General features: G+C 41.1%; 1 protein-coding gene across 3 annotated transcripts in view; it reads right to left on the minus strand.

Annotated features, from left to right (window-relative positions):
• The window catches only part of ARMH3 (armadillo like helical domain containing 3), a 129,150-nt gene that overhangs the window by 105,010 nt on the left and 8,941 nt on the right, over positions 1-15,199 (minus strand). For all 3 annotated transcript variants that reach the window (XM_061458947.1, XM_061458946.1, XM_061458949.1), the window contains 12 exons: positions 14,854-14,910; positions 14,572-14,718; positions 13,324-13,431; positions 12,121-12,213; positions 11,198-11,272; positions 10,456-10,542; positions 6,590-6,646; positions 5,552-5,595; positions 3,977-4,037; positions 2,962-3,008; positions 2,231-2,306; positions 2-95 (listed from right to left, as the gene is read on the minus strand). In XM_061458947.1, coding sequence (XP_061314931.1) covers positions 2-95; positions 2,231-2,306; positions 2,962-3,008; positions 3,977-4,037; positions 5,552-5,595; positions 6,590-6,646; positions 10,456-10,542; positions 11,198-11,272; positions 12,121-12,213; positions 13,324-13,431; positions 14,572-14,718; positions 14,854-14,910 — 946 coding nt within the window. The remainder of the gene's footprint in view (position 1; positions 96-2,230; positions 2,307-2,961; positions 3,009-3,976; positions 4,038-5,551; positions 5,596-6,589; positions 6,647-10,455; positions 10,543-11,197; positions 11,273-12,120; positions 12,214-13,323; positions 13,432-14,571; positions 14,719-14,853; positions 14,911-15,199) is intronic.

A 15,199-nucleotide genomic window follows, 5' to 3' on the forward strand; every position in this document is an offset into this window, starting at 1 on the left:
CCATCTGAAGAAGGTGGGGTGGTTCCAAGTGGAGTAACAGGTGTTGCTGGAATTGGGCTTGTTGGTGTTGTCATCAGCCCCATTTCAGGATGGCTCTAACAGAAAACACAAATGCCCAGACATACACAGGTCAATGGCTTCCCTAGGCACTAGGCACCAGCCATACAGATCACTGCTTGTACTGATCACTACCTGTACTGCCTCGTGCTCTGGCACAGGAGGCATGACTAATGAACTCCCAAGAAACTTCAACTTCTCCTCAAAAAAAACAAAGCTATGCTTCCTTACCTTGGACATCCAACAATTAAACTGTACATCAATTTATTTACTCCACAAAACAGAAATACATCAAAGTGATGGCTGTCCCCAGTGTAGAATGGGAAGAGGCATGCAGAAGCCTGCACTGTTTATATAGCTTCTGTTTTCCCTCAGAACAACCTAGGGGTGTGCATTTGAAGTCTTCCCCCAAGATCTTTTTCTCTTTCTAAAAACAAATCTCCTCGCTCTTGCCCTCCACCTGCTCATAGTCAAAGATGATGGCAGTTTATTACTTTCCTGCTTCACAGTGCCCAGGCACTGCAGGAAAAGAACGCATAACATAAATAACACTATCATTATCGATCTTCTTGGCTTCCATCAGTCACTTACTCTCCCCATTTCATCTTTGCTAATAGTTGCCTGCCTAATTACTGCTTTGACTTTACTCTTTGCTAGCTTCCAGATCTATCCACACTGGTGAGACTGCAGGCAATCTGCCATGCTATTTTAAGTCTGGCTGCCAAGCAAAGTGTCCATTTCATAGGGCAAGTTTTACATAAATGTATCATCCGCCTTAATATATCATCACGATTTCAAAGTAAAAGGAAGGGATACAGAACTGCTGATTTGATGTTAGTTCCATAGGATTTTTCACAAGTGGATCTCCTCCACATTGTCTTTGAATATCTCATTTTATAACCAAATGCATGTATTTTAACGGAAGCACAGACACACATACTACAATTCAAAGACAATTTTAAATCAGTACACATACTGTTTTAAACTTTAAGAATACAATTTTCCATGGAAAATCTTACATAAAATAGGTTTGCTTACGTACATTTTGCTATGGTGTTTACCTTTCTTTTCCCCAAACACTAATCATCAGTTGGAAGATAGTAGTGCCACCTAGCAGCAAAAACTGAGGACCAAGAAGCTGGTAAGTATACCAAAACCTTACCACCAGGGCTGAACACAACTGTATCCCTGCTCTTTCTATGTGCCCACACAGCAGCAGGGCACGGTCATTCATGCACTCCCCAGCAATGAACACCAACTTAGACAAGAACATTCATCAGTTTTTATGAGGTTTCTTCAAAGGACAGCATGACCTACTTTGCCCTCTCTTAAATGAAGGATTACAGATAACCCACCCAAGAACATCAGGCCTTCGTTTCAATTAAACACACTCATTAGTGGCTGCTTTATCTATGTCTTTCACAAATAACTAATTTATCCTTTCATTTCTAATTTAAGAGCTTTTACTCTGGCTGCTCTTTCCCTCCCTGCTCTTTTCCCTGCCAAAGCCCTTTCCTCCCTCAGGGATCTCTTGATCACATATTACGCGGAACTGAAAGAGCAGAAATCTCTCACAAGTGCTAAAAATGAAGAACCTGGGAAAAAAAAAAAGACAAGGAACCTCTGCAAATTAACCACCCATGGAACAGAAGCTTTCCTCAGAGGCAGTAGATCTGCCTATCAGACCTCTTCCATCTCCACTACTGTCAGGAGTCCCCAAAGGTCTCCTCTATTATGCCATGTTGTCTAGCCTGTGATATATGGCTGCATTCAGAGGACCTGAAATAACTGGGGAAAGGTGTTAGCTGTTTTGTTGCTGCCATTTTTCTCACAGATTACCATCAGTACTTACAAACCAAGATAAAAAGCCTAAACCTGAAAGGTTTTCTAAATACATCAGGCAATCCTTCAGGGGGAAAAATGGCTCATTCCAACATGAGCTTTGCCCTCAAAACTTGACTCATTTTCTGGCAAGGGAGGAAGTATTTCCTAAAATTGTAATAAACCCAGATCCTGGACTGCTTCTGATCTTCTGTGCTCATCTACACCTATGACAAGTATGCAGGGGAAGGAGGGGGCAAGAAAACTTATCTTTTCATCAATTCCATTTGAGACTCTAATTTCAAAGGCATGCACTTGCAAAGAAATGGGCAAACATCACACTGAAACTCACTTGTGCCAGAACTGTGATGAAATTCCGGTTTAAGTGAACAGCTTCATAGAGGGCCAGAAGGATAGCTTCATTTGTTCTGTGGAAAAGACAGACAAAAGAACAGTGAGTTAAGGCTAATACCAGATAAGAATCCCAAGAGCAAAAGTTTCCAGGAGCACAACTCATCGGAAAGAAGAAATTATTTTTTTCAACTATTTAAAACTCTGCCTCTGCAATCCAGTCGTTCTGATTAGTAGTAATACTTAGCAATCCGTAAAAATAGCTATTTTTAGAGTTCAGCTATAGTTTTTCCCTTCCTGCTGAAGGCATCCTTCGCTGCTCAGTGTTTTCCCTTTAAAGCCCTTTATTTTAAGGGCAGAGGGCCATACAGATATAACAAACCCTCATATTTATCACTTCTCCCCTTGATTTCGAAAAGATTTTGTTGGGGACAAGAGTGCACGAACCACTACTTCCCATCTGCCACATCCAACATGCCTCCTAAAATCCACAGGTTTGTCAAAGGTTTTTTTAACACATTTCATTACAAAAAATTCAGCTGTGGCTCCTCCTGCTGCACCCTTCTCACTTAAGTAAGAATCCACTATTTTCAGGGGTGTGGTACCATTTTAGTTACAAGAGAAATTGTCCCTCTAGTTTGCTTTGCTGTATTAGAACATCTCCACGAGTGGACAATGTTGACCTGTGTAGTAAGTTACCATTCATTGTGTAACTGACATCTGTGCACTTACTGGACTGAGATCTTCTCATCAGCATCTGCTATGAACATACTGCCCACCTATGGAAAGAAAGAGTATTGCATAGAATGAATTTGCGAAAGCTGCTAGACAACGAGAAGACATGGAAATCAGAAGTGTTCCGCGAGAGGTGCTGTCATCCAAGGCACACATGCAACTTACTTTCTAATACTAGTAAAATACAAATGGGAAATAGGATGAACATTTCATTTCACACTATTGTCACAGACCAATGCTTCACCTCTCCTGTCACAAAAGGAAGGGGGGGAGGAACAACTGCATTTTGAATCCCAACTCAGATTAGTCTGTGATTCTGCAGGAGGACAGAGATTATTTCCTATCTGCTTGCCCCAAAGTGGCAGTGGTTTTACCAATGTCACTCCTGACAGCTGTCAACAGGAAATTTTGCTTTCAGCTAGATCTGAGACTACAGCAAAGCCAAACTGAACAAGGAGAACAGTGGATACTCTTAACAAGGAAGAAATTCACAACTGCCTTTGGAGGGTACCTCTCTGAAAATGTAGACACTGCAGAATCCAAACTTACTTCACCGCTACGGCGGACCCAGACTTGAGAAACAGAACAGTAAAGAAACAGATATCCAAAGCTAGTGATAGACCAGAATTTGCCACAGAAATATTCAGCTTCTCTGGTATAGAGTACATCGGCAGAGCAGCAACTAGCTTTTAAAAACAGGTAGCTGTTTAAAAGTGTCCAGCAACTGATTTTGATTTTTTTAAATAAAGTCAACTAGAATGAAGAAGATGAAAGAAAACCATTTCAATTATCAGTGCCAGAATAGAGATCTCTTCCTTCGAAAGAGCTCTCCCAGCCAGACAACACCACACTTTCTCTGATAGCCATTTCAGGTGTATTTGGTTTGGACTGGACCAATGCATCCCCTCCTCCAGAACCCACACCCCAAGCTCAGTTTTTGGAAACACCCTCCTGCTGAACTTCTATGAAGGCACCCATTTTAAGAATAGAAAAACAATGCTTCCTTGCTTACCATATTAGTTAGGGCTGAGAAGAAACCACTCTGGTGCTCCTCTTCTTTATCTTTGTATTGCCTGAACAAAGAGGAGTAAGGATGAAGAGTCAGGGTCAGAAACTGAACTGGGCTTATTTTATCTAACACCCCATGATACAGTCTTATCTGATAAGGATACAGGATGGAGAAGGTTTCAGTATTCACAAGCCCTTTTCAAGAAGTCACAAAAGAGATGCAAAGGGTATTAAAATATTCATAAGATGCGTAAAGTTTAAGTGGGGCTACTGAAACACGAGACTGAACAATGCCTGTGCTGTTAGAGAGGATACATCCACTGAAGGAGAAAGACCGAGTGACTTATGAAATTTTGTCCTAGGCTGGCAAAACAGTAATGAACCACATGAACATACACAATCAGTAGCCACATAACAATTTCAGTTCAATCATCATCCACTACAGACTGAAACAGAGTCGAACACCCTATGGCCAGCAGAAAACATAGGACCATTATGGTTCATGACATCATGCTGCCTGATCCCACATTCCTGGAGCAAAGGGACTGGAACTGGAGTAAGTGAAGTCAACAAATCGGTTGGGTACCTCAGCTTTAAGCTAAGTTGCTTCATTTGGCATTCAAATAGACTAGCAAAGCTCACATGGACATTTATTGTGTCTTTCCTAAAGGAATCTGATCACACACAATGTAACAAGCAAAGAAAACACCTCTGATTTTTTGGGGAAGGGGGAAAGAAAGAGTTAAGCAAAACAGGCCACAGTCTGAGACAGCTTCTGTCAGAATGAAGCAAGTTAGGCAGGTGAGGCTTTTTCTGCTTTACTCCAATAATTTACTCTGTTAAATACATTTACGGGGATTTGCTGATCTTGCAAGTGATCCGCATAATAACAACCCTTCAAAGGAATTAAAACATTTTCCTGGATATTTTGAGAAACTACTGCACCAAAAAAAAAAAAAAAAAAAAAAAAAAATTGGAGCCTTGGGTTGCTCAGGTAAAATTGCTTTAAGTTTCCAAATTTTTCAGAAGCACATTCTTCTTAGGAAAGCTTATACATTTTGTGCTGTTGCTTATGAAACACAGCCTGGGAACATGCTACCCCAACTGTTGACTTTCTGCTCTTTCTTCAGAAGCAGTTAATGCTTTCCACCATTTGCAAAGGCATACATCCCCTAATCATCTCTGCTCTGGCATGTGGATAACCCTGGATACATGTGTTTGGTTTAGATTATGTTTCAGTTACATCAATTTTCTAACAGACAAGTACTCAGCAAATCATTTACTTTTTCACTTGGAACTAAGATTTTGCTCAAGGTTCATACAGAGGTAAAATCCATGATAGCAAAAGCATACAATAGTTATCCTCCCCTACAGCAAGGTCTCTCCTGAAGCACATCAGCACAGCTGGTACAGATGCATTTACACTTGCAATGACAGCAACAACTGACCTGAAACACATCAAAACATAAGACTGCTCCCTGCCTCTCCAGGTGCATCAGGGCTGTCAGGTGATAAGTACTGTAACACAAATGTACAACAAGTACCAGGTACTGAAAAACCAGAGACAGCAAGGTTTTACCTGTTATATTCTGATAAAGCCTGGGCAATTACAAGTCCCATTCCCTGAAAAAACAAAAGTGTTAAAAAAAAATCTTTACATTACAAGTATCAATGCAGGAAATCACACACTGAACACGCTTAGCAGTGTTCCCTTCAAGATAATCTACCATGCTATGAAGGATTTCCCCTGAAGCTGTCTGAACTATTAAGACATGCTATGATATGACGAAGTACCATCCAAAAATCAAGACATCAAAATTTAAAGTTGAATATCTAAGTTCAGCAGAGAACATTTACTCTTCTTGTATCTCCAGACAGGGCTTACTCACTCAAGAAGCCTCAATAAAGCAGCAAGAACTTCAGAAGGAAGCTGGTGTCAGAGGAAAGACATCCAAAAGTCCAAAGCAAAGGTCATAAACACTAGTAACCACTTAACTTCTTGCAAACAGCCTCCACGACCCCACAGCTCCTGATGATCCTTTCTGTCAAGCTCATTTAATTAACTGAGAAAAATTGCTCTCGCCCTTTGGTTAGCATGGAGTTTGCTTTTTACTTGGTGCCTAAAGAATAGTTTTAAAGTCCAGACCTCACAAAGCTCGTAACGTGCTGCCACTTTCTATCCAGGTCTGGATACAAAACTTAGTGGCTACCCAAAATACGTTGATGACTCCCGACTCAAGCACCAGCTTCCACTGAGCTACAAGAATTGGCTTGTGGGCTTTTGTGACACAGCACTGGAAACGAGATCTCCTTTGGAATAAGCTACCTTGTGCCTCTTTGGCACATGACAGCAAATAGTGTATAGATAGTTCGTAAATGTATAATAGATTAACCTCAGCATATTCCTTACTAGCTAGATTTTTAACCACCCCCACCATTTAACTGATGATCAAAATGTCCAAATCATGAGCTGCCTGACCTATTGCAAGAGTGAAGAATCCCACTAACTGGTGCTCTTTATAGTAGCACTATTCCTAGACCTTCTTTCTACCAGACACTATGACTGCATTTATTATACTAACACCAGCAGCACAGAGGAATCAAGTCAAATACTCACATTGAGCGTGGCCTCATCATCTACAATGGAGAGCTTCACAATGTAGGGATTCACTGACTGCTCAGGGTGGGTGGAAAAAGAAGAAAGAAAGTTGGTTTTAAGTTCAGCCTTCAGGAAAAAAAATACTATTATCTACCAAAGTTTACCAAACCACCTGGGAAGACTCTCTCTCCTGTCCCACAAAAGCAGAATACACATAAAGAAACAGGAGTCACAGCACACACAAGGGCTGCTATGCCTGGGACACCTCTTTATTGGCCCAGTCAGGCAGTCTCCTGATTTTATTGAGAGGGAGTTTCTGCTCCTCGACTAGCTCATCTGTCAGCTTGAAAGTGGAGCAGCTGTCCTTCAAGGCTGTTATCTGTGACACACACACCGTTAAGCAGCAGGAACAAGCAGTGAAGCTGGGACTGAACATTAGCGTTCTGATATCTCCCTCTGCAACACCTTGCAAAGATTGCTTAAAGGAAAGAGGACCCAGGAAGGCATGACTATGTTGTAGACTCATCTGCTGCCGGGGTTAGAGCTCACCACTTCAACAGTTTACACAACTGAGAGCTATAAGTCTCTGGAGAATATGAATTCCTTGAACTTAACCGAACAAAGCACACAGGCTCCATCTATAAAGATAAGTCCTGATAATTTAGGAAGCATTTTAAATTAGCAATTTACATTTGTTTTTCCTGGTTTATATGCATCAGTGCAAAATCAACAATGTCAATTTGGAACCAGGACAGAGAAAAGGTTCTATCTATGCAGTAAGTCCAAAGTGGATGGCAAGAATAAAACACAAAGCATGTATCAGATGCCCTACAAGTTGCATAGTTATCTGACTGATTTGCCCAGGGCTTGACAGCAAGTTACAAATAAGGCTCATCAGGAAACACCACGCTCTCAATTATTCGGTGCTTTGGAAGGATCAGGCTTTCTTTTCTGTTCAGAAAAGAAACAGATCAGAACAGACCAAAGCTCAGGCAGTCTGTCAGCCTGCCTCCAGCAGCATGCAGCCCTGTCTGCTGCCTGAGAAAAAGAAAACTCACACAGAACCCGTCTGTGCATGATGCATGCAAAGACATTTCCTTGAGGCTGGAATAGAGGCTCCTATTGAGGATAATAAATGGTCATAGAATCACAGAACGGTGAGGGTTGGAAAGCACCTTATCATCTAGTTCCAACCCCGCTGCCATGGGCAGGGGCACCTCATCCTCTCTGTACAGCCATGCTCCCCTTCAGAAATTAAATACAGTCAGTGTCAGTAAAGCACACACAAGCTTCACAAATTTTTAATCAGAAATAGATTAAAATCTATCCTTGTAAATATGTCATAGTTTTGCTAGTTTCTTTTGTTCTCCTTACACAACAAAGAAGAACTCCCCACACCACAGCTCACACACAGAAGAAAGGCCAGTCTGTGACTCACAACCATTAAAAGTGATGGACTCTTTTCCAGACAATGAGCAGCAAGGCTATAACGGATTGGAGGCTGCAGGGTTATCCAAATTCCCAGATGTGGAGAATAAGCAAACTGGGAGACACTACATTGACCAGCACTACAAGGCTGCCCTGAGATCTCATCATACAATCCATCCTACAGGTAGCCTATGACCAACTCTTCACACTCTCACTGACCATGACTTTCCAAGATGCATGCTCCATGTAACCCGCCTCTTGGCGGCAAGATGTCATCAGTGCCCAGCTGACAAGGGTCATGAAGATGGCCTAGACTGCTACAGATCTCTGCCCTCTATCTTTTCAGTTGCCATTTCCATATCTGTAGAAGTTTGTTTAATAATTCCTGGCTGAAGTATTCCATTCCCCTGACACATTCTATGCCTCCTCTAGGCTTCACTAATTCCTTAAGCAGCAGGCAGATGACTAACCACTGCAATTCACACACTGTATTACTCTACATGGACAAGGCAATTTCTAGTGTCTTCCGGTGTGCAAGTCTGTACAGGTGTGATGAGAATATTTCCTGTGCTGTCCACAGGGTGTGTGGTTTGCTCCTGCCCTCCCCTCAAGGGCAAACAGTTCCAGTTATTGTCTACAAGCATTAGTCTGCAAATCTACAATGAACATCAGCAACCTGCAAGTTGTACAAGCACCCCAAAGCCCATCCCATACTTCCTGCCACCTGCTTCCCTATCCTAATCCTGCTGATTCAGAGTTCACTTCCCCTCTCACTGGGAATCACAGCAAAAGTTGTAAAAGTCTAAATTACACCACCACTCCACAACATACAGAAACATGCAACAGCCTTGAAAAGTGGTTGACAAGCATTTTGAAAACTTTAAATGAGTCAATGAAGAGGGCCAAAGAAGAGCAACTGAAAGTAGCAACCTTACTTAAGGACAAAGATTATGACTGCATTACTACAGTCTTTGCTTGTAGCACTGCTTACAAAGGACAGTGTCAGGCAGCTGTCATACAAAACCTTTCTTCAAGTTGCTTTCAACCTAGCCAGATGAACTACTGAAGCTAAAATTCCCCTTGCTACACATCTGCTTCACAGTAGATTGTACTTTTTAGACAGCAGCACAATTTCTTTTGGGTGCCAGTTTGAAGACATCTAGGACAATGTTCTCCAAAGCACTCAACCCCAACTCAAGACTCTGCAGAAAGCTACTGCAAAGAGCAGAACACAGGTCTTACATACTTGCAGCACTCTACCTTACTAAGGACATGAAATATAGTACACAGGAATCCACAGCTCAGGGACTGGACTACACATGTCTCCACCCTTTGACCAAAATGCTGCAATGAGACCGCTGGTCTTTCCAGTCTGCTCTCACCAGTAACCTTACCCATATCATTCCCAACAGTTTTCCCTCATGGCCATATACCAAAACCAAAGTGCATGCTGCTACTCCAAGTTACCACATCACAGATCGCTGAACACAACCTGTAATTTATTATTCTGACAACATTCACAGGAATGAGAAATTAACAGGGATTACTTGACTCTTAAGTGTAGCTCCTGTCTTTGCCCACTCTTTAGGTCTATTCATACTTCATAAAACAACATCTATTATAAAACCAGGTGGGTTTTGGAGCCTGCCCGCTCCCATTAATTCTGTTGAGGAAAGGGTATTCCATGACCTTCCCATTTTTTGCCAATCTGAAGATATTAAGACATTCCTAACTATGAAGAAAAAAATAAGATTGATCATTAAAGGATCATGCCTCATACAAAGAAAACCCAATAGGTGCTTTTTTTGACACCTGATAAGTTTCTTTTTCAAGGTGATGAAAAGAGAAAAAAATGGGAGTAACACAACCAGTTTAGAAAAAGGAAGATGAATAAAATTTCTCAGAGAGGAACCAGTCAAAGAGACAGAGACAGATTTCTCCTGGAAATACTAGCTGTGATGCTTCAGTTCATTCTTTGGTAACAGCTTCTCCAGGTCTTCTGGGGATCTGTGCTCTTTCAGTCTGCTAGTCAAGTTCTGAATCACAAATTCAATCTGAAGCCAAAGATGACTGACAGCCAGATTTACTTTGGAGAGTGTGTATAATCACACAGTCACACACACAAGGGCAAACAGACAAGTTCGGTACAACAGTAAGTCTTCCAAAAGGACCCTACTCAGAACATTTTCCTGAAGGAAATGCAAATCTCCTACATGGTTTCTTTTATGCTTGCACAAAACAAGCTGTATATCATACACATTTGATTATATACATAGAGACAGATACAGTTAGCATAATGTGATTACACTGCAAAAGTTCTGTAGCTGTGTGCTGGATACCCTGATAAATATAATAGCATGTACTGCTAAAAACTGAACTGTAAGCTGCCTTAATAATGCAGAGGTGTGTGTATAATAGAGAGAAGTGATGTTTCCGTTATGAAAAACAATACCTACCTCATATTTTCTGTAGTTAACCAGCAAGGCAAGAAGGACAACAGCATCATAGCCATGTTCCCTGCGACTAAGTGGGCTGGACAGGATCTGGAATAAATAATCACACTGCTCTGTACAGGCCTGCCTCAAGAAGCTTTCAGCGACTCTCAGTACGCGGCCGTGAAATGTACATCTAAGAGCAAATTATGCCCTAATGAAAGACAATATTTAATGTTGCTTCCAATAAGTTCTGCACACAGAAAAGCTTATTTATCACAGAGAGAATTTACATAGGCTTTCTAGGTATAAAGGGCAAATACATTTCATAACAGCACTGGACAGTACCTCAGCACATCACCAACATTATCTATGCAAGTTTTCTGTGTTCTCCCAAGCCCAGTTCCACTTCTAAGAAGTATAATTTATCAAAGAGTAGAAAAAACCTCAATATATCCAGAATGGCTTTTGAAACAAAGTTCCTCTGATACAGAATTTCTCTGTGAACTTACCTCAGAAATCTGTTCAGCTTCCAGCTATGCACAACTGCCTCAAGTGAAAATACTTTAAATGCTCAGTAGTGACTAAAAACAGCAGAGTAGAGTAAGGACAGACAGCATGAAAAAAAAATATAAATCTATGACTGAGCTATGAATGGAAGCAACACATAGTGCCAGCCAGCTATGCTGCATTGAAAAGGCAAATATATCATTGAAACCTCTCACTACAGAAAAAGAGCCCCTGCAGTAGAAGGAAGAAACCTTACCTGTAAAATAGCTTCAAATATGCTGTTAATCATCACATACTCCAGGATGGTGTTCTGGCTGATGTTATCTGTCACCTGAATACAAACAGAACTTTTAAAATCTCACCCGAAGCCTTCCATGACACTGTAGTTGCCTCTGGCACACACCAAGAACAGAAGAGTTTTGCTACCAGATGGACACATTCATCCATAATCTCACACTTAGTCAGCAAGTCAAGGTGTGACTAGCAGTAGAGCTAGACATGAAGTAAAAGAAATCTGTCCTGCCTCCCACCCCTCTGGCAAGAAGCTTGTCCCACTTACTAAGAGCTCCCCCTTTCCTCCACAGATTGCTATTTTACACAGCTGCACGACTGCTACGCAGGAGACAGAGAATGAAAAAACAGGATGCATATGCTCCACTGAGCACTTTCCCATCATGAACAGGGCAGTGAAGTCCCTCCCCACACTCAATTATCTCTTATCACAGCCAAAATAGTTCAGTTGACCATATCCAAGAGATGATGAGTGGCAATTTGTTTCAACTTCCCCATTTTTCATATCTTCACCACACTTGTTTACTCCACACTTCCTGTCTTTCCTCAACCCCTCTCCTCTGCTCCCTTCCCCTTTATCTAAGACTTACTAAATATCCTCTTCCCTAGAAAAAAATCCCCATGAATCAAACTGATACCTCATGCTGTGTCTCCCCTTTTAACCCAGTTGGCACCTATCTTATGAGTTGAAAACAATTTGCTAGTCTGTACTGGCATCATGTTAGAGCAACGATGCATATTCTGGGCTGACCCATGTTCTCATTCACAATTTCTTTCCCCTTCATAAGCTTCACACTGCAGCATTCTGCTCAAGTTTTGAGGCAGTTCCATCCCTCAAGATGTGGCTTCATAAGCTTTTAAGTTATTATACAGCTGGTATTTATTTACCGTCACTAAGCACAGAAGCAGCTTCAGACACAAGCTTTTGAGGCTTTCAGAGCCTTCTGCACAGAGGAGTGAGTCCAAGCTCTCCATGAGATTCTAAAGAAGAAGAGTCATATTATTTAAAAGTAATGTTTAAAATTACTTTAAAATGTTTGTTATAAAAAGCTCTTGGGGAGATTCAAATACAAGAGCACCAATATAAAGCCATGTTATCCCAGAATCGATAACTAAGCCATTCCTCCTGTTACACAGGCCATAATCACACTGATGGTTCTCAAAACTGCTTTGTGTCAACTATATTTTAATGACTACAGGCATAACATCATGATCATTTTCAAAGAGTTTTCTCTAGATGCCTGAAAGATTTTTGTATACATATAACAATTGTATTCACAAAGTAACTCTGAGTTCTACAGATATCATCTTCCTTTTTGCTTGCAAGACCGTAATATCAGTCCTTTCTTTTTTCAATATTCCATTTTATTTACAGACACCATGAGATTTTTTGTAAGCAGCACACCTCCAATTTAATAGCACACATATTAATTATGATTAAAACTACTAGATATCATATAGCTGTTTAACAGACGCTAAAAATAACTGGTTTCTAAATACTAAGTCACAGGTAGTACGGTTAGTCTTAAAGGAAAAACATTCTGGCAGGCAAGCTACTACTTAATATTTCCCCAAATGTACTACTATTTGTAGAGAGATGAAATATTACTACTTTTCGTCAAGATACAACAGGAATTCAGCTTTATCAGCAATTACTTTGTCATTTCCCAAACCCTCAGCATCTTTACAGAGAAGAGGATCAAGTAAATTTAAAACGGTACATGTGCTGATGGAAATGTGAAATGGAACACAGGATATGACTATCAGCTGAAAATTAAGAACAAGGTAAGAGGTTCAATACTAGGTACTAATGGCCTGTAACAGCCTTTTATGGCCTTAAGATTTCTTAACCACAGTGACTGCACAGACTGGAACTAAAGGAAAAGTGCTCTGTTATGTTAGTAACAAACATGGGGATCCCGAGTGTCCTTTTGCCAGTAGCAGGTAAAGAACTTCAGGATGGCTGTTTTTAATAAGTGACTGGACTATTTCCCTCAATAGCTGTACCTTGGTAGACATGCCTGTTTATAACTCACTGCCCCTGCAACATGGCTGCTGTGCAAATTTTTCTCTACATTGCCAGGGCCTCACCTTCATACACAGCTCTGCCTTATCGAAACCAACAAGCATGTTGATGATGTCAAACCCAGAAGTGGATTTGTTCTTCTGATGGACACCCCGAATTAATGCACACAATGTCTGCAAAAAGGGAAAAACAAAGAGGGTGACACATAATGCAACACCTACAACTCAAGACTAAAACCCGCCCATAGACCTAGCACTGGCAAACCTCTAGTCACCATGGTCATTCTCAAGAAAAGACTGCTTAAGTAAGTTTTGGGCTCAGGATCACTTTCCACATGAACACAGTCTGATTAAGGAAACACCCTGCCAACTCAAGCTTAGGATATGTTATCTGGTTCCTATTTACACTTACACAGCAAGATTGTAGACTTAAGCCCTGGCCTACCTTTTGCCAAGAGCTCAAATACAAGTTTGGGAATCCAGGGCTGGCTAGACTGTCTATGTAGCTATAGCTACAATATTTAATAGCATCCTTTCAAACTACTACTAATAATAACATAAAACAAGATTGTATGTCAGAGGTGTAAATGTTCTGATTTAAATCAGCTTTCCCCAGCTTACTGCCTGTCCAATATCTCCTACAGGTGACTTCTCCAAACCTGAAATACATATCCTGTACTCCTACAGGTGAGAGAAGCTGAGACAAATGCACTCACCAAACTGTAAGAATCAGCCTGTGAACTAATTACATTAAACATCAGACTGAGGGGTGTATCCCACACAAGACAGGGGGTGACGTAGCTTTGGTAAGCAGCAATTTGTAGGAAAATGGCTATTAATTCTGTGTGACAGTTCTTCACAGCTTCCAATTAGGAACTATCCTACAGGGAACAGGGAAGGTGTGCTGTATGAATTTCACACTAACTTCTCCAGAGCTTTATTTCATTTTTGACCCATATGGTAATTCGAAAAGGAGGCTGAAATGAGGGAGAATAGGCAAAAGTAGAATACAAAGCTACAGAGTACTCTTGAGCCCCCAGACTGGCAGCCTGTAGTGAACAAGCCCCTCTTGTCCTCTCATTGCCACCTGCTTGATCCTGCATCACCACATCCTCTTGAATTCTGAAACAAGCTATTGTTCTTCAAAGACTAGAGACTATGAATGTTTGTAACCTCCACCAACAGTAAGTAGCAACTGCTCTGTAGGTATCATTTTTCCTTAGAAGCAAGGAAAACAAGATGTTTGATACCAGCAGCTAATATATTGCCTCATCAGAAGCAGAAGAGAGTATTCCCTATCTCTCAGTATGGTACCTGTAATGCATTGACCACTCTGATTGGGTGCTCCTCACCCAGTGCCTGGATGCAGTGCTGAAACAAGCAGTTGATGTTATCTTTTATCTTCATTAACTCTTCCCCATCGAGAGCCTCCAGCTTGCCTTCTAGATATTCTAAGTTGACCTGTCAGGTTAAGAATCAGTTCAGGAATGTTATACAACCACTGACACCTTAGAAATGCAAGTTCTTGCACTGACAGCCTGCCACTTCGTAGGCAAAACAGCAGCAGCAAATCAGGGGATGCTCAGTTCTGGTTACCTTCATAAGAAACAGCTCCTCCCAAAACCTAGGGTTGCATTTACTGGGGTCCTCTGTCTGAAAGAAAAAGGAACACCCATGAGAACAAACAAGAGGAAATCTTTCAGGCAAAATTTAAAGAAAATCATTATCGTGAGTAGCTCAGAGTCAGCGTCATCCCACTGGATAACAAAGTGTTCTCACATATAGTATTCTGTCTACACAGATTCCCAGAAACAGAAGCAACTCTCAATTGGGATGCCTTTGTTTTATCTTCTGGATTATTTTTTTGAGAACACTTGAAAAGCCATTACTTCCTGCAGATCACAAATGGTCCTGGTAGACAACAGGACAAGGTGATATTAAG

This window comes from Pezoporus flaviventris, unplaced genomic scaffold (genome assembly GCF_033815535.1).
Source record: "Pezoporus flaviventris isolate CSIRO_AGI_PZ_B2104156 unplaced genomic scaffold, CSIRO_AGI_Pfla_v1 ptg000029l, whole genome shotgun sequence".
NCBI lineage: Eukaryota > Metazoa > Chordata > Aves > Psittaciformes > Psittacidae > Pezoporus > Pezoporus flaviventris.